We start from the raw sequence: 27,041 nt of genomic DNA on the forward strand, positions 1-27,041 counted from the left end.
GAGACAGGGGGACCTCAAACCATCAAGAAAGCAGTGCCAGGAGCAGAGCACGTCCTTTGGACGGGAGTCCCTGTGTGGAGAAGCTCCTAGTCCGGGGAAACACTGATGAGAAGGCCGACAGAGAAAAAGTCTTCTCCTGGAGCTGATGCCCTGAATTTGGACATTTAGCCTACTTTGACTGTGAAGGAATAAACTTCTCTTCATTAAAACCATCCACTTGTGGTATTTCTGTTGTAGCAGCACTAGATGACTAAGACAAACGCCGTAATCATGAGTATTGTCTGTGAGTTCTGTGTGGCCATTACAATGAATTACTGAACCCAGCAGACAAGTAGAGAGTGCTGTGGGAGGGACAGTTGCTATTAGAATTGGTAAAAAGATTGGAGGGTGGAGGTATGTTTAACCTCTGCTTCATAGGAATCAGCCTTGGGCTGTTGATCTTGGTTCTTCTTTTTGCTTGTGAAGGTAGAGGAGGTCAGACACCATGCCCACACCATTGTTACAATATATATTTTAGAAAGTCTGTTTGGCTGCTGGGGGAGAAGGGATCTGAGGGGTAGGAATGGTGTTTTGAGGATAGTAAGAAAGCGGTGGGTAGGGAACCACTGAATTGGGGAAAGAAAAGTCTTTTCAACAAATGGTGCTGGGACAACTGGAGATCCACATGCAAAAGAATGAAGCTGGACCCCTCCTACACCATAAAAAAAAAATAACTCAAAATTGATCAAAGATCTAAATGTAGGAGCTAAAATAAAAAGATTCTTAGAAGAAAACATAGATGTAAATCTTTGTGACCTTGGATTCGGCAACGGTGTCTTAGATATAACACCAAAAGCACAAAAAACCAAAGGGAAAAATAAATAAACTGGATTTCATGAAAAAGCATTTGTACTGCAAATGATATTCTTAAGTAAAAAAAAAAGAAACTCACAAAACAAGAGAAAATATTTACAAATCATATGTCAAACAGGAGTCTAGTATCCAGAATATATAAAGAACTCTTACAATTCAACAATAAAAAGACAAATAATTCAGTTAAAAAACAAAGGGTTTAAATAGACATGGCTCCAAAGAAGATACACAAATGGCCAATAAGCCCATGAAAAGATGCTCTTGATCATTTGTCATTAGGGAAATGAAAATGAAAACTCCAATGAGATAACCACTTTACACCCACTAGGATGGGTGTAATAAAAAAGACAAACAAGTGTTGTCAAGGATGTGGAGAAACTGGAACCAGAAAACATGGCTGGTGGGAATGCAAAATGGTGTAGCTGCTGTGGAAAACAATTTGGCAGTTCCTCAAAAAGTTAAACAGGAAGTTACCATATGACCCAGAAATTTCACTCCTAGGTATATACCCAAGAGAAACATCTGCCCACATAAAAATTTGTGCGTGAATGTTCATAGCAGCATTATCCATAATAACCAAAAAGTAACAACAACGCAAATGTCCATCAAAGGATGGATGAAGAAAGAAAAAGGGTGTATCCATACAATGGAATATCAAACCAAAAAAAACCAAACCCATTGCCGTAGAGTCAATTCCGACTCAGAGCTACCTATAGGACAGAGGAGAACTGACCCACAGAGTTTCCAGGGAGCACTTGGTGCATTCGAACTGCTGACCTTTTTGTTAGTAGCCATAGCTCTTAACCACTACGCCACCAGGGTTTCCAATGGAATATTACTCAGCCATAAAAAGGAATGAATTACTGATTCATGCTACAACATGGAGAAACATTCAGAACATTATGGTAAGTGAAAGAAGCCAGACACAAACTAAGACCACATATTGTTGTTGTTAGGTGTCGAGTTGGTGCCAACTCAAAGCAACACTACGTATAAGAGAAAGAAACACTGCCGGTCTTGCACCGTCCTCACAATCATCGTTATCCTTGAGCTCATTGTTGCAGCCACTGTATCAATCCATCTCATTGAGGGTCTTCCTCTTTTTCGCTGACCCTCTACTTTACCATGTAGACGGTTTTACCATGTTTTTATAATGACATGTGCAAAGACCTGGAGGTGGAAAACCAGAAGGGAAGAACATGCTCTGCATTTCTCAAGCTGAAAGAACTGAAGAAAAAATTCGAGCCTCAAGCTGCAATATTGAAGGGTTCTACAGGAACAATATTAAGTGACACAGCATCAAAAGACGATGGAAGGAATACACAGTCACTATACCAAAAAAAAACTGGTCGACATTCAATCATTTCATGAGGTAGCATATGACTAAGAACTGATGGTACTGGAGGAAGAGGTCCAAGCTACACTGAAGGAATTGGAGAAAAACAAGGCTCCAGGAATCGACAGAATCCCAACTGAGATGCTTCAACAAACGGATGCAGCACTGGAAGCGCTCACTCATCTATATGCCAAGAAATTTGGCAGACAGCTACCTGGCCAACTGACTGGAAGAGATCCGTTGTGTAAATTTTTGAATGCGAAACTAATTTGTGCTGTAAACTTTCACCTAAAACACAATAAAATTAAAACAAAAACCAGTTGCAGCAATAATTGAACTTCTGGCTGTTCCCTGTTGGTATACCACTGCAGCCGCTTTTGAATGATTTTCAGCAAAATTTTACTTGTGTGTGGTATTAATGATACTGTTTGATAATTTCTGCATTCGGTTGGATCATCTTTCTTTGGAATAGGCATAAATATGGATCTCTTAGCAATCATTCCCAACCTGAAAGTTCTGTGTGCCTGACCAGACTCCTCTCCCTGCAGTCTTGATCCCTTCCCTAAGCTGGCCAGATGGAGATGGAGGGCGGGGACTGAACAACATGGTTATTTTAATATTCCACCCCAATACACCAGGCCTTAGGAGCTGCCATTTTGAGCTACTCCCCATGCCACAGGCTTCCTTTAGGTTTCTCAAACAACAGCTTAGCAGTTAGATCTGCTGAGACTTATTATTGTTTTTAAAAATTATTATTACTATAGGTCGCCTGGATGGTGCAAACAGTTAAGTGCTTGGCTACTAACTGAAAGATTGGTGATTTGAGTCCGTCCAGAGTTGCCTCGGAGGAAAGTTCTGGTGATCTACTTCCAAAAGGTCAAAAACTAAAAACTAAACCAGTCACCACTGAGTTAATTCCAACTCATAGTGACCTATAGGAGAGAGTAGAACTGCTGCAGAGGGTTTCCAAGGCTGTAATCTTTATGGAAGCAGATTGCCACATCTTTCTCCTGCAGAGTGGCTGGTGGGTTCGAACTGCCCACCTTTCGGTTAGCAGCTAAGGCTCCTTTCCAAAACATCATAGCCATTGAAAACCCTATGAAGTACAGTTCTATTCTGACACACATGGAGTCGACATGAGTTGGAGTCAACTCGTCAGCAACTAGTTTGGGTTTGTTTGTTTGTTTTTTTTTTGGTATTATTATTATTATTGTGAGATTTTTCTCTAGGAAACCCTGTTATGCACAGGAGCAGGGAAGATAGGGGTTGTCCAGCCTGGACCAGAGAAGATTCTGTCTCCAGGGCTCGGATGGGCTGTCCTGGGCCTCTGGCCAGATAGGGGAGATGGAGTCCTGCAGAGCCAGAACGGGGCATGGATCAGCTGTGAGGGACAAAAGATGTTCCCAAGTAGAGAGGAAAGGGCTGCCCTGGGAAGGACTGAGCTCCCAGTTACAGGGGGATGCAAGGCGAGGTTGGCCAGCCAGTCAAGGAGCCTGCAGAGGAGGCTTTTGCCTTCAGGAGGGAAAGGGATGGGAGACACAGGAGTGGAGTCCAACAGGGTAGGTGTGGATCCCAGTTCCACTGCAGTTTGCTAATTGTATGACCCTGGGCATCTCCCTGAGACTCAGTTCTGTCATCAGCAAAGTGGAGTTAATGAGCGTTCCTGAACAGTGTGGTTGTGAGAATCAAATGGGAAAAGCACCTACACATCAGGCCCTGTAATGACATCATTAGATGACTCAGTTTGTGAAAACCAACCAGCAGGGTCTTGGGGCTGGAGCATTGTCAGAACCCCACCCCTCCCCCACACCTCTTGGGCAGACCTGGATTCCTGGCTTGTCTTGAAACTGTCCCCCGTCCCCCTCCTGCCCGCCCCCGCCAAGAGCAGGGCCAGTGCATCCCCACCCCATCAGGCTGGGTGGTCCCGGACCAGTCACTGTCTGTCTCTAGTCCTCTTTCCTCATCTGTCGAAGAAGATGAGAGCTGCTGGAGATAGGTGCTGGGGGCCTCTCCAGGTCTACCCTTCTAGGACGCCTAGACTTTCTAACTAGTTGTGTGCACATGTCTCTGACTCTGGGGACCCGGTGTCTTCACGAAACGAGGGGGTGGATTTGATGAAAATAACATCAGCTAACCCTTACTGAAGGAGCTCTGGTGGTGTGATGGTTAAGTGCTCGGCTGCTAACCAAAAGGTTAGAGGTTCAAACCTACCAGCCACTCGCTGTGGGAGAAAGGACCTGGTGATCTGCTCCTGTAAAGATTACAGCCTGAGAAACCCTATGGGCAGCTCTACTCTGTCCTATAGGGTCACTGTGAGTTGGAATTGGCTGGACAGCACCTAATAACAACACTTACTGAGCACTCACTCTGGGCCAGGCACCCTCTAAGGGCTCTGTACGGACTGATCCATTTCTTCCCACAACAACCCCGTGGTGTAGGTACTACTATTGTGATTTTATAGGTAAGGAGGATGGGCACAGAGAGCTTAGGTCACTTGCCCAAGGTCACACAGCTAATATAAGCCCAGACAGTGAGTACAGAGTCCCTGTTCACAGTCACCACACAACACCTTCTTATGGCTCCAACACTCTGAGATGCAAAAGAGGGTCCGAGCATCGTCTGAAACCCACCTTTTACAGATATAGATATAGATATAATCCCAGCTTGGCCCACATGGGGGTCGCCCAGCTCAGAAGGCAATGCTGCCCAACACCCTAAATGATGGGGCCTTTATTGAGCCCCGTGACTTGCCTGTACCTGATCGGCATACACTTCTGCTGTTGTGTGATGTCGAGTCAATTCCAACTCATAGCGACCCTATATGGCAGAGTAGAACTGCCCCATAGGGTTTTCTATGCTGTAAATCTTTATGGGAGCAGATCACCAGGTTTTTTCTCCACTGGTGGATTTGAACCGCCAACCTTTTGGTTAGCAGCCATTTGGGTTAGCTTAATCGTTGAACCATAAGGGCTCCTTACATGTCTGCTAGTCTAGTCCATTTTACAGATGAGGAAAATGAGGCTCAGCAATGATAGAGGACTTGCCCAGATCACACAGCCAACGACTGGCAGAGCAACGACTGGGCCCCAGATCTGTCTGGCTTGACCAAGTACTGCTGTCTTTCTGAGGCTGAGCCTAAGCCCCTGGCCTCCAGGAGCCTCTGCCTGGGCGGCCAAGACCCCACTACTAACTCTAATGGAGGCAGCATGAGTTTAGGGCCATGAAAGAGGCATAATGGGGTGGAATGCTGAGGAAGGGGAAGGCTTTGTGGAGAAGGTGGCATTAGAGCTGAGGTCTGATATCAGCATACTGCTATATGCAGAAGGAAGTAACAGCCTTTCAGACAGCCATGTCAAACACAGGGTTTGAGAGTGGGGAGAGCAGAGCACCTGCAATGGGCATTGAGGGGCTGGGGAGACTGTGGCCCAGGGAACAGACGTTGGAAATGGAGTGGGTGAGTTAGGCAGGGGCACCACCTTGGAACATTGTTCTGTGAATGACATCACCGCTTCCGGTTTGAACACCCTCCTTGGCTAGCTATCAGATAGGATAGCCAGGGCCTGGAGCTGCACCCAGGGGAGAGACCTCTGGGAGGCCTGGAGTAGGTAGAGTAGGGGGTGTGAGGTGGGGGAAGAGAACAGAGAAGTCTGGGTGACGGAGACGTTGATGAAATCATTAACTGAGACAGGGAATACAGGAAGGGACGGATAAGCGGGCCTGGATTTCTCCATCTGCCAAGTGGGGGCCTCAGAAGATCAGATTGAATGTGTACCTGCGGGCAGTCCCAGGGAAGAGCAGAAAGGTAGTTGGCATGCCCTGAGCCCCCACTGTGTACCAGAATTCTTAAATTTCCTCCATCTCATCCTCGAAACAGCCTTGTGAGGATGGAGATTGCAGTCTCCATTTTACAGATTAAGAAACTCAGGTTGGGGGACTTTCCTAATGGCATTCTGGGAGCCAGCCACTGAGTTGAGACCGGGATCCAAGCCAGCTCCAGCGGTCACACTATCACAGAACGTGCTGAGTGCTCAATACAGACCCAAGGCCAGCTTTCCCCATCTGACAAGGGCCCTCTGTGCGTCTCCCCCGGTGCCTTGGACCCCCCTCCTCTATCCAGAAACTTGGGAGATGGATGTGCAGATGGTGACCATAAGGGAAGGGTGCGCTCCTCATTAAGTCCTCCTTTTTCCCAGTTACTCTGCTTTGGCTCTTACAGTGCTTAATGCACAAAATTCACGTCCAAAGCGCAGCCTTCTGCCCGGCTTGCCGCTCCGTCTCCCCCGTGCGAGCTCAGCCAGGTACTTGGCTGCGCGCAGAGCCCTCGGGTAGCTGCTGACCTGGGCTCGACTCTGAAGGGTTCCCTGGGACAAAGCGACGGTAGAAGGGAGCGCGAAGCCCCACGGAGCCGAAAAGGGTCGGAACGAGCCCCGTGGACCCCGGAGCGCCCCCTCCCACCCCAGCGGGAACTCCGCCGCCGCCTCCCAGAGCGAATGCCCCACAGCGCGGCGGCAGCTCGCATGCGCAGCAATTATTCCCCGCCCGCGCCACACGAGACCACGCCTCGCCTCTGGCCCCGAAGAGGAGGAGGCAGCTGGCCTGGGTGGCCGGGGCGGAGCTGGCCGAACCCCGAGAGCCGGCGGCCGAGTTCTCGCCTCAGGCCTGCCCCAGCCGGATTCCCCGCCAGAGTCCAAGGCCGCTGCGCGGTGCCGGTGCCCCTTTTGCGCCCGCGCCCTGCCCAGCATCCCGGAGTCCCGCTCGCCGTGAGGCGGCGCCGCAGGTAGGAGGCACTGCGCTGAGGGAGGCGTGTGCGAGTGCCTGTGTGTTTATAGGTGTGTGTTTTGGGGGGGTGTGTGCCGGTGCACGCGAGCCAGGGCGTGCGGTGTGAGTACGAATCGAATCGGTAAAGGAGGCTGCACCTGCTGCAGACTGTGGAGGAAGAGAGGTGAGCGCTGGCCTTGAGGCGTAGGGGGCGGGGGCGCGGGGATCCGCCCCAGATCTCGGCGCTCGTCCCCACCTCTACCCTGCGGCGAGGGGTCTCTTTCCACCTCCCCCTGGATGTTCTGGAGTCATTTCCCTAGTGCAGAAGTGCCCGGGGCGCGTTTGATACCCGGGGCTTGATCCTCTCTTCCCTTCTTCTTATTCCCCTTTCTTGCTCCCTCCCCAGCCCTCCACCCCTCCACCCTTTCAATACCCAACCCTTTCTGGGTGGGCCCCTCCAAGTCACTGGAGGAAGCTAGGCCGAGGCCCTGGCTGCTGTAGCCTATTCCCCTTCCTGGTCTTCCTCCCCAGGTTGGATGAGGGTTTTTCTCCTTGGCTGCAGGGCTTGGGGATGTGTGTGTGGGGAGGAGGGCCATCTGGGAGAGAATGGCTTCTCTGATCCAGTCCCCTTCCATTTCCATCCTCCCTCCCCCAGAGTTTCGGGTCTGGAGAGACCAGCTTGGGGGACCAGATGTGAAGTAGGACAGAAGGTTCTTAACAGGTGCCAGGTTCTCTCCTGGCTTCATTTCACCTGGTGGGATTCAGCCCCAGACCCCAGCAGAGTGGATGCAGAGGGATGAAGTGAGCTTTCCTCTCAGGGTCAGAATTCAAACCCAGGTATGCCTGACCATCCAGCCAGAATCTCCTTCCTGCACCTGGAGGTCTGAGAGGGAAGTGCTGAGGACAACTATCCCCAGGATTCTAGGGCGAGAGAAATCTGGGCAGACTTCCTGGAAGAGAGGAGTCTGAGGGTGGGGCTCAGCAGACCTCGTGAGTGTGAGGCCTCCCAGGGTCTTTGGGCCTGGTCCTTGCTCCAGTCCAGATAGTCCTGGGGGTGAAGATGGGGATGACTTGCCTGTCTTACCATGCTGAGGGACTGGGTGGAGTTAGGTGGGCCCAGCTGCTGCTGCTCCAGGCCAGAGCTGGGTGCCAGGACAAAGAGGTGCTCAGGTTGAGTCATTGCCCTGAGGAGCCTCTCTTCTGACAGGAGAGGCCTTGAGCTCAAGGCAGGGATACATCACTGCCTGGGAACCAAGAAAGCACCAAAGATACTTTGGTGCTGGGGCTTGAAGGATGAAAAGAAGTTCACCAGGCAGAAAAGAAAGGGCAGGGCACTGCAAGCCCAGGGAATAGCATAGGTAAAAACTGAATGGTAGTTTAGTGGGGAGGGGGATTAAATAGGTTGGATCCATGTCTGAGAGGCATCACCCTTGGCTGCTGTGGTGGGTGGGTTGCTCTGGAGGCCAGTGAGGAGGAGGCCACAGCAGGGAAAGGCCCCCCCCCCCCCACCCGCACTCTTCTCTCAAGCTCTACCCTGGGGCTTGCCTTGGCAGAGGAGAGGGGACCTGATAGGGATTCCCAGAAGGGGATGGGGTGACTGAGAGGTGCCAAGGGGCTGCAAAGGACCCTGCCGCTGGGAAAGGGTGGGTGGGGTGCCCTCTCTGAGTTGGTGACCTTGATAGGGGTGGAGCCGGCCTGGGGGAAGGCAATGAGATGAGAGTTGGAGGCAGTGGGGCCTGTGGACTTTGAGGGGCGACTGCTCTGAGGCCAGTGCTGTCTCTGACTGCTTCTGCCTGCTATGTACCTGCCCCAGAGCAGCCCTGAAGCCCCTGTCACCACACAGGAGACCCTGTTGGAGCCCCAGTAAACACAGGGAGGCCTTTCTCCAGTGACCCCTGCTATCTGCAGGACCTAAGCCACATGTCCAGGCTTATTCCTTGCTGAGATTGGCTCTTCCTACCTGCCTGTGACCTTGAGGAAAGTAACTTCTTCTGTGTGAGTCTAAATTTCCTCTTGTGTGAGATGGGGATGTTGTTGTTGTTGCTGGGTGCAGTTGAGTTAATTCCGACTCATAGCGACCACACAGGACAGAGTAGAACTGCCCCATAGGCTTTCCTAGGGTGCAGTCTTCGCAGGAACAAATCACAAGGTCTTTTCTCCCTTGGAGCTGCTGGTGGGTTTGAACCGGCAACCTTTCAGTTAACAGCTGAGCGCTTAACCATTGTACCACCAGGGCTCCTTTGAAATGGGGATAAATGCTGCCTCATCATAGGGATACAGGGAATGGTGATGGAGTTAGATCACATCACTAAAAGCACTTAGTGGGTACATGGTGTTTGGTAGCTGTTATAATTCGCAGTAATTAACAATCACGTTGTCCCTCCTTCCCTGGGGGAGATAGGAAGGAGGGGCTCACTTTGGGAGAAGGATGAAAGGAAACAGGGTCTCTCGCAGTGAAGCGGAGGCCCTTCTTGACTTCAGTGGGTGAAGGGAACTGCTGACCCTTTCACACCCCTCTGTGAGGTATCTCTATCTGGCCATGTCCCTGTGCCTCTCCAAAGGCTCCTATCCCCTTGGGAGGGACAGGGACTGGGACAACCGAGAGCATGGTGTGAAGGTGGGAGAAACAGCTCAGCAGCAGCTCTGGGTTCCCCCAGATGCAGAGCACAGGGTCTGAAGTCCCCTCTCCCACGGAGCTGCCCAGCCATGGTGTTAGGGCCCATGCAGCAGGTGGAAGTTTGTCTGCAGCTGGTCTTCTGACCTCACCCCTCTACTCCACCTCCGCCTCCTCTCCTTGAGCATTTTGAGTGCCTTTGGAGCCTGCACGCCTCACATCTCCCCCAGAAGCTCGTCTGCCCCCTCATCCCTTGCCACTGCTGCTCAAAACATTCCTTAGCGCCCTGTGGTCCCCTCAGGCATGGCATTCAAGGCCCCCAGCCTCATCTCCCCTCTGGGCAATCACTCCCATGATTGCCTCCACTCAGTCCAGGCCAAGCTGTTGACTTCGCTTGGGCCTTGCCTTTCCCTGCTCACTAAAGACAAAATGGGCCAAGGCCATTTTGGGTTCTAATCCAGGATGTTTTGCGGACTTTCCTCAGGCTTGGCCCCAGGAGGTTGTGGAATTGGAGTGTTTGCTTGCCTATAAATGGTCTGAGTTACTCCCCATTCTCATTGTTCAGAGGATGTGTTTCTCTAGGGGTCACCAGCTTTTCCAGGGCTAGGGTGTGGGGGAGCCAGTGGTTGAGGCTGCAGTGGCTTGTGGGTATGGGCTGTGGTCTTCTGCCACAACGGAGCATGTGGTTAGCTGTGGGAGAAGGGGCCGGGGGCCAGAACGGGCACCAAGCTGTGGCCCAGGGATGTCTGCAACGAGCTTGTGGCCTGCTGGACAGAGCAGAGAGCCTGCTAGCTGAGTCTCAGCCTGCCTGCCCAGCCAGCCCTTGCCCTTGCTCCAGTCCCAACAGTCCTGGATGTAGACCACTGTGTAACTTCTCCTGCTGGGCAGGGTGAGGTGGGACCCAAGTGGTTTGTTACTAGTAATAGTAACTGAGACATTGACTTTATTTTGTATTGGAGCAATTCAAGGTATAATAATGCCATACTTACTGGCTTCCTTGAGTAGGAGGGAGGGGATAGGGCCACACAGTCTACCCGATCCACTGTTCTTTAGGAACTCTGTTAGATTCCTGTTGCTGCTGTAAGAAATTACCTCAGATTCAGTGGCTTAAAACAACACAGATTTATTCTCCTACAGTTCTGGAGGCCAGAAGTCAGAAGTGAGTCTTGCAGGGCTAAAACCAAGGTTGTGGGAGGGCTGGCCCCTCCTGGAACCTCCGGGGGAGAATCTGTTCCTTGTCTCTTCCAGTTTCTGGTGGCATCACTCCGGTCCCTGCCTCCATCTTCACATTGACTTTTCCTCTTTTGAAGTTAAATGTCCCTCTGCCTCCCTCTTATAAGGTCACTTGTGGTTACACTTAGGGACCACCCAGATAATCCAGGATAATTTCCCCATCTCCAGATCCGTAATTGCATCTGCAAAGTCCGTTTTGCCATATAAGGTAACATTCACAGGTTCCAGGGATTAGGATGTGGGTATCTTTGGGGGCCTATTTAGTCTACCCTAGGAACCAGCTGTAAGTGTCATCACAGATACTTTCCCAGCCCCCTCTGGGCACCCACAGCCCCTGGCTTCCCTGAGTCACAGCCCTGGTTACCCTGTGCAGTCACTCGCAGTCTCTGCCCCCCCCCCCCCCAGCCTGGGAGCCTTGTGGGCGGGGCCTGGTGCTGCTGCACTTCTGGCCCCAATGCCCAGCCTGAGCCTGTGGTAGCCAGAGCTCCTGGACGCTTGGAAGAGGGACGTGCCGGCATGTCCCCGTGGACTGCCCCAGCAACCGGACCCTGTCCTGAGTTTGACAGTGTGTTAGCCTCTCAGAGTAGAGCCCAGCTGTTTCAGATATTTATCCAACAAGCCCTGTGCTGTGCAGGGTCATTTGATCCTCACCACTACTTGTGAGGGATGGGCTGGGCCGGGAGCCTCAAGGTCTGTAGCAGAGGTGTGTGAGGGGCCCAGTGTGGGGAGTTGGGCCAGCAAAGTGGAAAAGACCTTCATTTTACAGATGAGGACTCTGGGGCATAAAGAAGTTAACTGCCTTGCCCCTCCCTGGGCCTCAGTCTCCCAATCTGAGGATGGGGATGTGCATGGGACCTCTCTTGAGGCCCTTGTAGCCTGACATTCTGAGGCTGTAACTCATCCTCAGCCCGGACACTGGGAGGAGGGGGCATTGGTATTCAGGAATGCCGGGGTAGGAACATGACATGATGCAGGGCTGTGCCCAGAGCCGGGAGTGCTGCCAATGTACTCCTCGCCCAAGACGTGGTCTGTCATCTTTTAGGTGGTGAACCTCCTGGCGCCTCCAAGGAAGAGCCCCCAGCCAAACTCCCAAGAGCCCCTGGCCTGCATGCTCATGTCCTGGTCTCCATCTCAACTCCATGGCCAAGGCCGTATCACACTGGGCCCCGCGCCTCTCTCAGGGCCACTTCTACAGCCTGGCCTCCCTGCCTGTGTCGTGGTCCCTTTCTGTCTGACCTCTCATGGACCCTCGAGGAGCCCCACTCACGCCATCACACTCCCGGTTCCTTCGCCTGGCATTCAGGGCCCGCCACAGCCCAGCCATGGCCGTGTTCCTGTGCAGGCCCCTTTTCCTTCTCCCCTCTCCCTGTACCCTGCCTTCTAGCCTTGCCTAAACGGTATCTTCCTCCCAGAATGTTCCTTCTCCAAACCTTCCATCTCTGTCTCTCAAAATTGCACTCTACCGTTTGAGATCCTACTTAGATGCCACCTCCTCCAGGCAATCCTCCTTTCCTCATCTAAATGAATTATTCCCTTTTAGAGCAGATATCTCTATATTGGGGTCTCTATCTCTCTCCTCCACCAGGCTGACCTCTAAGGCAGAACCCTGTGTGAGTCCTTACTTTCCCTGGCCAGGCACAGAACAGGTGTGGGTAAAGGTTGGAGGTTACTGAGTGGGTCACGGGCCAGTTTTCTCTGTATTTGCTTGAGTGAGGGGGGTGCTGGGCCATCTCCCCTCTCTGAGCCTCTGTACTCTATCTGTGTAGTCAGAATAGTAGAGCTCATTTCTGAGGTTGTGCAGGAGCTCGACCTAAGAATCAAGCCTCAGTTTCCCAGTCTGAGAAATGGGCACCATCTCACTGGGTTTCAAGCCTTGAGTCCTGGAGACAGGTGGTGCCAGGGGCACAGACTGCCCATGGTGTCAAACTGACCAGATTGGAAAATAGCAATAAATCATTCCCTTTCCTACCATTTAACAGCGAGAACCGTCAGGCCAGAGAGGGCAGGGGCTTGCTGGGAGTCACACAGCACAGTGGGGCAGAGGTGGTGTCAGTGACCTATCAGGTCTCATTTTATCAGGTTGTTTCCCCTGGGGGGGAGTGAATGAGCACCTGTGACCTGAAGCTCCAGGTCCCACATCCCCTACCCCTATTCCCGCCCTGGTGGGAGGGAGAACATCCTGCGCTAGGGGCTCAGCTGCATCTGCCCTTCTCTCGGCACCTTCTCTGCAAGATGTGGTGCTGGGCTGGGAGACCTGAGGGAGGGTGACCAACTGCCCTGGCTAAACACTGGACTTTTAGTGCTAAAACCAGGACAAATTAGTCACCCAATCAGGAAGCCTCCTGCCTTCAGCAGTGCAGCCAAGTTCTCAGCTTCTTCCTGCCCCTGCCCAAGGCCTGCAGGAACCCATGAGCTAGAACAGCCCTTCTGGAGTTTCCGCTACTATTTACGCCCTGCTTACTGAGAGCTCCCAGCTCCCTCCTCACAACACCCTGTGGCAGGATCCAGTTCCCAAATGAGGAACAGCTGTGGGGGTCAGTGGCCTCATGACTCAGTCAAAGCCATACGGTGAGCCAGACTCAAAGGCTGGTTCTTCCCTCACATACACTGCCAGGACATCCCAGCTCCAGGGCCACTGTTGCCCCAGGACCCGCTAGGGACCCTGCCCCCCAATCGTGCCTGGCGCTGCCCTCCAGGCCCTCCGAGTCTCCTAGCAGGGGAGTGACTTGGTCAGATTTATGTGTTAGAAAGATCACTTCAGCTGAGTAGAGAATGGATTGGACACAGACAGAAATGATAAGGGAGGGGAGAAGAAAGACAGGATTTCCTAGCCCCAGTGCCAACTTGCCTGACATCGTCTGGAGTGACTCACTGGGCCTAGTAGCTTTGACTCTGGTGTCAGAGCCCAGGACCTAGGCGCCTGCAGTGACCCAGGAGCCTGGGGTGGCCTGGGATCTGGGAGCCCGGAGTGGCCAGGCCTCTCCAGCATCCTGTGGTGTAACCGTGGCCCAGCTCCAGCCTAAGCCCAGCTTTCCCTCCCCACCTCCCTCCCCAATCCTACCTTCTATCCCAGTACATGGTACACAGGAGAGAGAGAGTCTTGGGAGGTCACAGTACACCCACACCACAGACCTTAATGGGCACACGCTAAGCATGTTATTAAAATGGCGGCTTATGGGGTAGGAGGAGAATGGCAGTGGGGCATGGGAGAAAAGGGAATAAACACATTAACAAAAACACGTGAGTAGCCAATCAGTTGCCCTTTCCAGGCCCCATTCCTTAGCATCTGGCCTTCCCTGTCCTGACTTAGGCCAGGGCATTCCTTAGGGACCCTGCATCAGCCTCTTTCCTCAGCATCTGACCCTGAGCCTGGCCCCTACCCTTTCCCTGGCTCCTATGTGCCTTCAGTATGAGGTTAAAGCCCCTCAGCCTGGCATCCCTGGCCTGCAGAGCTGGTTCTGCCAGTTCCAGCCTGGCCTCCATCTGTTACTCGGTGCTCCCCCACTGCTGCGCTTTGTCCCAGGCTCTCCCCTCCCCCTGAAGTGCATTCTGCCCTGGTGATCCTGGCCTAGCCTTCAAGCCATGCTTACGTTCCATCTTGAAGAAGCCTTCAGCCACTGCCTATCTCCCACCCCTATCACCCTCACCTATGGCCTGCCTTAATCCTGGGAACGCTGACCATTGTATCTGGCTTAGTTCTCCATCTGTGCCTGTCACCCCAGACCCGTCCTCACTTGGGACTGCCGCTGGGGGCCAGCCCCTCCTTATCAGCTCAGGACCAGGCCAGAATAGATGCTGGCAAAGATGTACAAGTTGGAGTTGACTGTGTCCCTGAATTATGAAGACACAGCTGTTCAGCCCCTCTCTGATCATATGCTGAGGGGGGCTCTGTTGCCTGGAGTGGGGACCAGTGGGAGGGTGAGGGAGGGGCTATGACTGCCAGGTTATGGGGTAGGAGCATCATTGGCCCCTTAACTGGCACAAGACAGTACCTACTCTGTCAGGCCTGTGCTGCATGCTGGGTACCCACTATGGGGTGTGGGGACTGGGACACAGAAGAGGACCCCCAAGAGGCATTCCTCCATCCTCCCTTTCACCCTCACAACCAGCTGACTGCCAAGTAGAGTTGAGTCTCCATCCTACACAGCTCTAGAATCTGCCTCCACTCCAGTCACACACCAGAGCCCTTCAGGCTACACAACCTTCCCTATGCTGCAGAGGTGCACAGTGGTGTCACCTCTCGTGAATCAGGTGTGGCTATACTTGTAGCCTCTTCCTGAACTTCCTATTCTGTTCCATTGATCTGTTTGCCTGTCCCTGCCCCAGTACCACACTGTCTCAATTGCTAGAACTTTATGATATTGTTGTCATTAGGTGCCAGGCCATTGAGTCGATTTTGACTCATAGTGGTCCCGTGTGACAGAGTAGAAGTCTCCCATGGAATTTTTATGACGGTAACCTTTATGGGAGCAGATCGCCAGGTCTTTTCTCCCGCACAGCCGCGGGGTGTGTTTGCCAGCCTTTTGGTTAGCAGTCAAGCACTTAACCACTGCACCACCAGTTCTTATTAACTGATAATGTAAGTCCTCCAGGTCTATTCCTCAAGATGCTCTTTGTTCTTAGCCCTTTGTGTGCTGGCTTTGAGCCCCTTTTGTTGCTGGACTTGGGCTCAGCTGCAGCTTCTGGTTGTTATAATTGCCCCAAGGCAGATGCTGGCACCATGACACTACCTTATAGAGGAGGTCCCCAAGGCTTACTGAGGTGACCTGCCTACTGCACGGCTCTGGAACCCTGCCCCCTGGGCCCCTTCTGCGGCAGAACATTGCCCTCAGGGCTTGGTGTGAAGCTGGGGTGCCCACCTACACCACTGGTAACAATACTTTTCTTTAAATAAACTTCCTTTCCCCCTGATATTTCTAAAAAGGAACTGTGTAAGTGGAAAGTCAGTGTCACTCTTCATAAATACAAGGTAACTGAAAGAACCTTCAAAATAAAGTCAAAACAAGAAAAGGCATTCAGTTCGAGACTGATGCCATTGCTCGCAGAAGCCTCTGAGCCAGAGGCCTGCTCTTCCTTTGTTAAATTGGAGATGGCAAGGGCTAAGAGGTGTTAAAGACAGGCTGGGCCAAACCAGACCTCCTTGAAGGAGATTTGGAAGGGGAATGACTTTCTGACTTCTTTTTTGCCACACCAGAGTTCCTCTAAAATTGTCACAGTATTACCCCAGGCCTGCGATTTGGGAAGCCCTCCCTGGTGTGATATAGAGTCTGGAGACATAGGATCCAGCTAACAAGGCTATGGACTTTGGACAAATTCCTTGATCTTCTCATCTGCAAAATGGGTCTAAAACTTTCCCTTCTGCTTCTCTCACGGCTTTGGTGGTTGTAACTGTCCAGGGACGTCTCACTGGTGTCAGCCCCCCTTCCTCTTCAGCTGGAGCAGTGTGGCTTGCTGGGAGATGAGCCCTTTTCTGCCATATGCAGCTGGACTGCTCCCCACCACTCAGCAGGTCTGGGAGCAACATACTTGGCCATAGCCTCCTGGGCTCCAGAAGGAGGGCGCATACCATTTCCAAGGCAAGGACAGATGAGCTCCCCTAGGGCAGGGCTGAGAGGCAGATGCCACTTTGTTCCTAACCTTTGCCACCATAGAGACTAGTTCCAAGTAGGGCTGAGTGATGGCAGCTCAGAGGGATTAAAGATCTACCCATGTAATTATTATTGGTGATGATTGCACAGCGTGATTAATGTAGTTGATATCACTAAATTGTACATGTGAAAAATGAATCAGCAAATGTTATGTTATATGTATCTTTACAACCATTAAAGACAAACAAACAAAGAATACTTGTCCATGGGCACACAGAGGCTAGGTGGTACAGACTCAAAATCAGTTCTGACTGACCTGCCATTGGAACTGGGCAGGGACCAAAGGGAAGAGGGTAGGCTGAAAGAGCCACTGGGAAGCTCAGACTGCCCTGAGACCTCCTGGAGTTTGTGCCCGGCCACACACAGTGTAAAAAAATGTTTTGGAGACTGGAAGTCTGCAAGTGTTAGGCAAGTGTTGCCCTCAGGCTCAGGAAAGGATGCCCGAGGTGTAAAGGCCAGCTTTCCTGACTCCTGGTTTATCGGTGGCCTTCAATGTGGAGCCACAGGAGACAGCAAGGCTGAGAGAGAGGCTGGTGACTCCATGACCTCATGGAAATGTTGACCTGGTAGATGGAGTAGGAGGTCAACTTGGCAGATGGAGGGTGCAGGAGAGCAGTCTAAGCCTGAGGTACAGCCTGTGCAAAGGCCTGGAGCCTCAGAGCCTGACATAAGTAGGCCAGGGTCAGCCTGGCTGGCAGGAGTGAGGCTGGAGAGATAGCTAAACTGGGTCAGACCCGCAGCCAGCCCGGCCTGGCCCAAGTTCTCCTGGGCCCTGGCCCAGCTGAGCTTTCCCATCTCAGCCCCCACCTCCCTCCATCCTCACCGCAGGCAAGCCCTCCCAGCATCCTGGCTGCTTCATGGCCTGGAGAGCAGACATAACCTTCATTATCCACCAGCCCGGCTGTGTGACCTCAGCCAGCTCACTTTCACTCTCTGGGCCTTCTGTACTCTGAAACACTGGAATTGCAAGAGCTGATTTTTCATCTGCTGTTTTCAGCTTCTTGGATCTAATTCTTGCAGCTAAGTTGCTTCCTGCACTGCTGGAAACCTGTGGTGCTAATGACCATCATGGTGGCTGTCTGCCCAAGCCCAGGGCCTGCTCTCCAGTCTCCCCGCTTCTCTTTTCCCAGGCTCCCAGGCTGGAGCAGGGGGGAAACGGTCAGGGTTATTGGCCTCCCTGGGCAGAAGGGCAGTCAGAGGGGCTAAGTGATTGGCCTGAGGTTGTGCAGCAGTTACAGGAGCCCTGTATGGATGGGGGGCAGAAGAGGAAGTGGCTGTGGGTCCGGAGCAGAGGACAAACCAGCTCTCAAGCCCCCTTGGCAGGCAGGCACCATCCGGGCCTCCCTGTGTCCCAACCGACCCTCCATGTCCCACACTCTCTGCCCATCCTCACTTCCTCCCCTTCCTGTTTCCCCCTTCTCTGTAGAGTTGCCTCATCTTTCCCTTCCTGTGAGGCCCAGCTCAGCCAGGGTGTGTGTGCAGTGAGCTCAGTCGTTTTTCCTGGGCTGCGGGGTTGGGAGGCCAAGGTAGAAGCACCAAAGTCGGAGGGTCTGGGTCCGAGTCCAGACTCTGCCACTGGGCATGGGCAAGCTGCCTCACCTTGCTGAGCTTCAGTTCTCTTTTCTGAAAAATGGCAACAATGGTAAAGCCTTCCCAGTCCTGTTTGCAAGTAACATGCACAAACCCCTAGTGAAGTGGTTTGCTTGTGGTTGATGCCAGAGAAATGCTGGTTTCTCTGTCTCACGGAATGAGAGGTGGCTTGGCAGCTTGTTTTCTTGTTACCTGTCCCGAAAGGAGCACTGCTAAACAGTCTGCTCAGCGTTTGGTCAGTCATAATGGCATCTTCCAGTTATTGAAGCGACCTTTTTCGCATCGTAGAGGTGAGAATGGGGGCTCAGAGAGGTTGAGTGACTTATTCAGGGTCACCCAGGAAGTGAGTGGTGCAGCTGGGATTGGTACCTTGTCTGTGTTGCTCCCAGCCTACCTTGCCTTGGTTTCCGTCAGGGCTGGGCTGGGAAACTGTGGCCTTCCCTCTGTGGGGGTGTGGCAGTGGGTGTGTGGCATTGCTGTGACTGTCTCCAGTGCCCTGGGCAGTGCTTATTAGTCACCAGGAAGAGTACATCTGCAGGTGTGTGGAGCTCAGCAGCAGCTCAGGTGGAGTCTGGGATATGATGGCATAGATGAGGCTACCGTTTAGGTGCTTGGCTGTCTGGCCTATTTGTCTGGGTGCCTGATATGTCATGTCGGTCCTGCTGGCAGCCCCCACACCCTGGAGACCTTCCCTGGCCACGTCTGTCCAGTCTGTGTCCCTTGTGTTTGCTCAGCTCATGTCTGCAAGGTTCAGATACTGGGCTAGACCCACCTGGACTGGGGGCTGGAGGAAGGATGCTGGCATTTCTGACGATCTTCTGCCTCAGGCTCTGTACTGGGGCTGCATGTGCCACAGGAACAGAGCAAGAGAAGCCTGCACTTGGGGGCCTCTGGCCCAGTGTTGGTGCTTACCTTCTGTTCCCGGGATGGGAAATCAGGGAGGTCTAGGGGTCGATGAGGAGTTCAGTTTTAGATTGCTGACTGTGAGGGCCATGGTTCAACCAGGGCTGATCTGGGACCCAGAGGAGAGGTCCAGGCTCGACACGGGGGTCATTGGTGGAAAGGGGCATCATGGAAACCACCCCACAGAAAAGACCACTGAGCTTGGTGCGGCCATGGGGTGGCCCCAGACAGGAAGGGGAGATCAGAGATGAGGGAGGGTGCCAGCACTAGTGACAGACGTCTCTGAAGCCAGGGGGACAGTTTCAAGAAGACTGGTTCAGGAGTGTGAAATGCTGCTGAGGTCTGGGAGGCTGTTGTGGGAGAGAGTCTGAATTTGGAGTGGGAGGTCACATGGGGCTCTTGGAGAGTTAGGTCACTAGGATTAAGAAGTGATGAGTGTGCTCTCTACAGAACTGGGGACGATTACTCCAGAGGTGCGGTGAAAGAGGCAGAGTGCTGGAGGGAGGGCCAATAAAGAATGAATGAATATGATGGCTGGAGGGTACCCAGTCAAGGTGTCCACCAGAGCAGAAATGTGCCCTCTAGATGAGGGGTGAGTGTCTGGAGGGACCCTGGAGATGCTGCTGCCCTCCTGGTGGTGTGTCACCAGCCAGTGCACTGCTGGGGTCAGCTGCTGGTCTGCTTCAGTCGGGGGAGGGCTAGGGAAGGCTGGTGAAACAAAGAGAGGAAGGGAGGGAGGTGGGTGCTGCTTGGGCCAGCTCTGCGCACTGTTGAGCTCTTGGCCTGCAGTCTGAGATCAGCTCTGAGCACCGGAAACTGGAGACAATTCAGGCTGTGGATTCAGGCCAATTAGGTCCTCTCCATGCTCTGCCATGTACCAGCTGTGTGCCCTTGGGCAGGTCTCTCCTCTTCTCTGAGCCCCACTTTCTTGCCTGTGCAATGGGGTGACAATGCCCACTTTACAGGGCTGCCGGGAGGGGTACAGGAGGAATCACTAACTTGGTGTCCATACGAAGCAGGGACGCCAGGTACTCCATAAGTGACGATCCTCTTGCCTTCTTGCCTTCCCAGGGACCCCAGGAGCTGCCCACGTGCCCAGTCGGCCCTCCGCTGCCTTGTCTTGGCCTCCCCTCCCCAGGACAGTGGCCACCATGTTCTCGAGTGTGAAGCCTTATGAGGACCAGAACTACTTAGCCCTGAAGCGGGCCTGTCTGCGCAGGAAGGTGCTCTTCGAGGACCCCCTCTTCCCGGCCACTGATGACTCCCTCTACTATCAGGATGCCCCAGGGCCCAATGTCAGGTGGAAGAGGCCCAAGGTCAGTGTCTGGCGCCAACCAGAGCTGGATGAGTAGGGTGGGTGGGGCAGGTCCAGAGCCATGGGCTGAGTCTGGGGGCAGCAGGGTGGTTGGGAGGAGTCGTCCCCAGGCCACAAGTCTGTGAGGTTGGTGGCTGCCCTGAGAGGGGAGGGGCCAATGCTTGGCCCTGTTGCTGGGGAATTTGATCTGGGTGGGGAGCTGGGACAATAGATGCTAATCTCTGACCCACCACTGCCTAGCTAGGACCTTGACCTTCACGCCTCTGTGGACCTGTACTTCTTCCCAGGGAACACGGGGCAGAAACCTCTTCTCTGCTACCCTTCTTCCCAGGTTTGCTTTTGGGATCAAAATGAGATGTGGATGTGACTCTTATTTTTTTGGTAGAATGTAGCATGACATTTACGTGGAAGGAATTTACCTTCCTGATTATTTTCACAATGATTTTGAAACTGTCACTGGCTGTATAAATTATAAGTATTTATTATTCTGATTAATCTGTGATAATAATCAGACGGAGACTTGTATAAAATAGCGGGACCTAGCTCATAGGGTTGTGGTGAGGACACAGAGGAATGCATGAGCGACCTGGCCCTGAGCCTGGCCCCCAGTCCAGGGAGCTCTCACTATTCATATTTAGGACGATCATGATTTTGCAGCATTTTTCTCTGGTCACCACCCTCCCTGCACCCCCCACCGACCCCACCTTGGGTGCTGAGTTGGAAGTGCATTTAACAGAAATGTTTGGCCTTATGGCATAATTTTATTCCTTTTATCCACAACTCCTGAGTGTGAGGGTGGGAAAAGGAGGGAGTCCCACTACTTGTACCTACTTGACCCTGCAGAGTGGGTGCCTGAGGGGCTGGGTGAAGGGGAGGCTGCTGAAAATCACCGCCCAGGCCCCTTACCACATTCTCCGTGGTCATGTTGTTGACTGTGGAAGTTGGTCACACAGGAGGGACTACAATACAGGGGACTGTGACTTCTGCTGCCTAGTAATCAGAGACGGCTTCCCAGAATTGAAGGAAGGGGAGGCATTTACCTGGAAGGGCTGTGTGATAGGGACACCAGGTGTGAAGCCCTCAGGCGTGTTTGGGAGGTGATGGCCCCTGGAGCATGAGGCCCCTGTGGAAAGGAGGGATGGGGGAGGAGGAAGCCCACTGGCCTGGCTGCAGGGCCAGATGTGCAGGCCAAGGTGCGCTACCTTTGCTCTGAGGGCAGAGGAGTCACTGGGGGCCAGGCTTTCAGCAGAGTCCCCATGTGCATTTACAGAGTTCCCTCTGGCCCCCTGAACTTTTGGGGAGAATGGAACTGAGTTTTCTACTTTTCTTCCAGGCTGTGATTTCAAGTCCCTTCAAACTTGAAAATCCCATGTATTTTCTTAGGGTGGGACTCGTGTGTGTGTGTGTGCGTGCGTGCGTGCGTGCGTGCGTGCGTGCGCATGTGTGTGTACTGTAGGTGGAAGTTTACAGAGCAAATTAGTTTCTCATTAAACAGTTAATACACAAATTGTTTTGTGACATTGGTTGCCAACCCCACAATGTGTCAACACTCTCCCCTTCTCCACCCTGGGTTCTCTTATTTTCGTTCTTCCAGTTTTCCTATCCCTTCCTGCCGTTTCTTCTTTGCTTTTGCGCTGGTGTGCCCATTAGTCTCCTATACGTGAATTGAACTAGGAAGCACTTTCCTCACATGTATTATTGTTGACCCTATTGACCTATCTAATCTTTGGCTGAAGGGTGAACCTCAGGAGTGACTTCAGTACTGAGTTAAAAGGGTGTCTGGGGGTCATACTCTCAGGGTTTCTCCAGTCTCTGTCAGACCAGCAAGCCTGGTCTTTTATTTTGTAGATTTGAATTTTGTTTTACATTTTTCTCCCAGAACCCTCTATTGTGATCCCGGCCAGAGCAGTTGTTGGTGGTAACCAGGCACCATCTAGTGGTTCAGGGCTCAGTCTGGCAGAGGTTGTAGTAATTGTGATCCACTAGTCCTTTGGACTAATCTTTCCCTAATGTCTTTAGTGTTCTTCATTCTCCTTTGCTCCAGCTGGGATGAGACCAGTAGATGTATCTTAGATGGCTGCTCGGAGGCCTTTAAGACCCCAGATGCTACTCACCACAGTCAGATGTAGAACATTTTCTTTATAACCTATGTTATGCCAATTGAGCTTGATGTCCTCTGAGACCATGGTCCCTAGCCCTCAGCCCAGTAGCTTGGTCTCTCAGGGCTTTTGGATGTTGTCTGTGAAGCTTCTATGACTTTGCCCTGGTCAAGCTGTGCTGACTTCCCCAGTATTGTGTACTGTCTTCCTCTTCATCAAATAGGCTGAAACTCTTGAAAGGCAGAGAAACTGAGGCCGAGAGGAGAAGGCACGTGTCCTCAGTCGTCTAGTGAGCTGGTAGCAGAGCTAGGCTGGGACCTAGGAGTCCTGCTTTCCAGCCCAGGACCCTGTCTGGTACCTTTGAAAGAGCCGTGGTGACATAGTGGTCAAGCACTTGGCCGCTAACCTAAGCCTTATGAGGACCAGCCGCTCCACAGGAGAAAGATGTGACAGTCGGCTTCTGCTGCTGTAAAGATCACAGCCTTGCAAACCCTATGGGGCAGTTTCACTCTCTCCTATGAGTCAGGTTTGGTGTGCTGCCTTTGACCTCAGCCTAATGAGCTACACTAGAATCTCTGACTCTCTCCTTTGCTTTTCCGGAACTCTCAGGCACCTCCTGGCCTGGCCATAAGATTTGTGCCTCTTGGGTTCCCCCCTCCCACGCCTTCCTCTTTCTCCTTTGTCAAGTGGGTGGGGAAGGAGGCCAGCCTCAAAAGGGCCTTTGTGAGGTCTCGAGTGTGGGGAGGGTGGGGGACACTTGAGCTCTCTGCCCTCCTCTGGCTCCCCCTCCCTCACTGCCCCTGTCCTGACCCTCTACTGCTCTCCAGCTATCACCTGGGATGTTTTAGATCCATAGCTCTGGAAGGAGGCTAGCCAGCCTGGTGTTCCCCTGCTGTGTGACCCTGGATGAGTCACCTGCCCTCTCTGAGGCCTTTCCCAGCATGTTCAGGAGTCCTGCCACACCTCCATTCTCTTTCACTGCCTTTCTCACTGGGCACCTGCTATGCACCCCATCCTGTTCTAGACACTGAGGCTGGAGAGGTGGCACAGACCTGCCCCTGCCTTGGATGTGAGAGTAGGTGACAGTGTGTGGTTAGTGTTGACATAACAGCAGTTGGGAGATTGAGTCTCAGCTGGGAGGCAGTTCAAGGCCAGACAGGGGCTGAATGGTGTTAGATGAGGAGTGAGACTGAGTGGACGGGGTGTGATGGATGGTCCACATCACTGCTGAGATTAAAAAAATCATGGGTGTGCCGTAGAGCCTGCTGGTTGGAGGCAGGGCTGGTGTAACAGGCAGGCCCCAGGCTCCTCTCACAGGATGAGGGTTTGTGGTGCAGGAAATCAAGCCCATCTTGATTCAGGCGGGCGGGGCCAGCCCAGCCTGGTTGACCATTAACTCCCATCTGTTTGGCCAATGAGATGGAACTTTGGCCTGAGGCAGCTGTGTTTCTATGGAGTCCAACTTTCTGGGTCCTGTGACCTGATTGTTCACAGCTAGAGAGAGCAAAAAGCCAACTTTTTTCTGAAGCCCTGGAGAGGCCCTTCTTCACTTCCATCCCGCTCCAGCTCGCTATCTTTAAGTTGCTCGTTATCACTGCTTCCATGTTCCTGAATGATCTCCTTGGCAGCTCCCTGCCTCTCTCCCTGTCTTTGTCCCAAAATGAAAGAAGGAGGCTGGTTTTTTGTTTTTGTTGTTCTTTCATTTTTTAAAATAATTTATTTATTTTTGTTGTTGTTAAAAATATACACAGCAAAACATGCACCAATTCAACGATTTCTACATGTACAATTCAGTAATGTTGATTACATTCTTTGAGTTGTGCAACCATTCTCACCCTCCTTTTCTGAGTTGTTCCTCCCCCATTAACATAAACTCACTGCCCCCTAAGCTTCTTACCTAACCTTCAAGTTGTCAGTTTGATCCCATATAGATAGTTCTTTAAAAGAGCACAATGCTCAAGGTAGACATTCTTTACTAATTAAGTTAAACTATGGTTTGGTTTGAAGAAGACTTCAGGGGATATTTTTGGCTTAAGGTCTAAGGTTTACAGATTATCTCAGGGCAATAATTTCAGGGGTTTGTCTAGTCTCAGTGGCTCCAGAAAGTCTGGATGTCATGAGAATTTTAACTTCTGTTTCCTATTTTCCCCCTTTGATCAGGATTCTTCTATAGAATCTTTGATCAAAATGTTCAGTAATGGTAGTTAGTCAGGCACCATCCAGTTCTTCTGGTCTCATAGCAAAGGAGGCCATTGTTCATGGAAGCAATTAGCCACACATTTCTATTTCTAAGGAGGCTAGTTTTTGAACTAGATAGCCTTGACCCTACCTTACTGGAGGTTGGCATGAACAAGTCACTTCCCCTCCCTGGACCTCAGTTTCCCCATCTGTAAATGGGAGGAATAATTCTTGCAGATTATGGTTTTTGGAGGTCGAAATGACTTGAGGTATCAGATACATGGGAGGCAGGTGACAAGCTTTATTTAGTTCCCCTCTCCTATCCACCTTCTCCTTGCCAGCCCTGTGCTGGGGACCCAGAACTGCGACATCCCATCTCTTATGGACTCTGCAGGTGAGCCACTCCTTGTGCTCCTCAGTCCCCACCCCAGGACACCAGCCACAGGCCCACGCCCTCTCCCTCCTGCCAAGGTTCATTGTTTGTTCTTTCCAGTTCAGTAAACATCTGCTGGCCCTCCCTCAGACCTGGTCAGGGATGTAAGAGGTGAAGAGGATGGTTAACGAGGTGGTGAGCTCAGGGGGAATCCCAAGAGTATGACCAGGCCCGCTTAGGCCCAGGACCTTAGCAAGGAAGGGCCTCCTCTCATCCCTGTAGGAGCAGAGTGCCCATCTCTCTGCCTGTATCCAGCACTCTGCCACTCCCTGTCCTTGGAGATAAGCCTGGATGTCCTTTGGTGGAACCCAGAAGGGAACAAGTAGGGGTCCTACTAACAGACGTCAGTTTGGGGACGTCTCAGAATTCTCCCAGGGTAGCCTTGTGGTCCCGATGCCCTGTTTGAACCAACCCCATCCGCACCCCCTAGGGCTCATGCTCATCAAACCAGCTCCTGGAGAAGGCCCCATTTCCCTTCTCTGCTGAACATTAGACCCCTTTATGCTAAAAAAAAGGTCCCTGAGTGGCACAAATAGTTTCCGCTTGGCTGCTAACTGAGAGGTTGGTGGTTCGAACCCAGCCAGTGGTTCCGCAGAAGAAAGGCCTGGTGATCTGCTTCCATAAAGATTACCCCAAACTAAAACCCAGTGCCTTTGAGTCAATTCTGACTCATAGCAGACAGGACAGAGTAGAACTGCCCCATAGGGTTTCCAAGGCTGTAAATCTGTATGGAAGCAAACTACCACATCTTTCTCCTGCAGAGTGGCTGGTGGGTTCAAACCACCAACCTTTTGGTTAGCAGCCAAGTGCTTTAACCACCGCACCACCAGGGCTCCTGCATAAAGATTACAGCCAAGAAGACCCTATGGAGCTCATTCGGGGGGCTGCCATGAGTTAGAATTGACTCAATGGCAACTGGGTATTTTGTTTTTTTTAATGCTAAGAAACAGGCAGTTGCACCTGAGGCGTGGCAGCTGAGGGCACACACAGCAGTCTGGGCTCTGCCCTCCCCAGGACTGATCCCCTCACAGGCCTGTGCTCAGAGATGGAGTTCAGTGGGTCAGAGAAGGCTTCTCAGAGGAGGTGGCCTTTAGGATGGGAATTGCTGTGAGAGGAGATGAGGGGCAGGGGGTGGGGGAGGCAAGTCTGTTGTGGAGGGGGCAGGGCACAGAAGATAACTTCTGAGGACTGTGCCCTTTCTTTCCTGAGCCAGGCAGAGGTCCCATACCCTTCCTGGGCCTCAGTTTCCCCAACTGTCAGATGGGGATATTGTGCTTGCTGACTGGAGGGAGGTGACTGGGGTGAAGGTGGCTAGATGCAGGGAGTGGGGGAGGAGGAGTGAGTCCTTGCAGGTATGCCTGGGCACCCTGGTTCCGCTGCCTTGCCACATTCCTGTTGGTACAATGGCCTGGAAACCTGAGTTTCTTGTTGTGTGGAGGAAGGAGGCAGGTTATGGGCTGTGGCCTGCATCTGGTGGAGCTGGTCTAACAGGCTAGGAGAGGCTGAGAGGCCAGGGAGTGACTGCAGGTGCAGAGGGCAGTGCTCCAAGGTATGTTGACCAGAGGAGTGGTCCCCATGCTACCCCTCAGGCTTACAGCGGGTATCATTCCAGGCCAATCCTGCTGGCCACTTCACCCTAACTTTCCACAGAAGCCCTGTCTGTAGCCCCAGAAGAACCTGCCACACCCTGTTCCTGACGCTGGAGGTGGATAGTCAGGTCTGTCCCATCCGGGAACCGGCAAGCTCTGGGGGGAGACCCAGAGGCAAACCCAAGTGTGGGCAGCGACAGACGGAGCACACAGGCTGCTGGGCCCAGAGGAGGGTCACGTCAGAGGCAGCGCCGGTCTCGAGGCTGTGGCTGGACCCCATCTTGGGGGCATTTTGAGTCCCCATCCCCGCCCCCAGCCTCGCTGCCCACCAGCCCTCTCCAGGCCTGCTCTGCTGGCATCACCACCTCCAGGCAGCCTCCTCTGATCTCTTGCTGGGCTCCTGCTGTCACCGCTCTGCTAACACAGAGGGTCAGGGTCCAACTCCCCCTCCTGAGGGACCTGCCTGTGGACAGGGACCTTCCCTGACTCACTC

General features: G+C 52.5%; 1 protein-coding gene across 1 annotated transcript in view; it reads left to right on the forward strand.

Moving 5' to 3' along the window:
* The first annotated feature begins 20,063 nt into the window (after positions 1–20,063).
* CAPN5 (calpain 5) overlaps positions 20,064–27,041 on the forward strand; it is a 40,032-nt gene continuing 33,054 nt past the window's right edge. The window contains exon 1 of the mRNA XM_023736490.1: positions 20,064–20,250. Within this exon, the coding sequence (XP_023592258.1) occupies positions 20,086–20,250 (165 nt within the window). The 5' untranslated portion in view covers positions 20,064–20,085. The remainder of the gene's footprint in view (positions 20,251–27,041) is intronic.

Source organism: Trichechus manatus, unplaced genomic scaffold (assembly GCF_000243295.1).
Source record: "Trichechus manatus latirostris isolate Lorelei unplaced genomic scaffold, TriManLat1.0 scaffold00088, whole genome shotgun sequence".
Taxonomy (NCBI): Eukaryota; Metazoa; Chordata; class Mammalia; order Sirenia; family Trichechidae; genus Trichechus; species Trichechus manatus.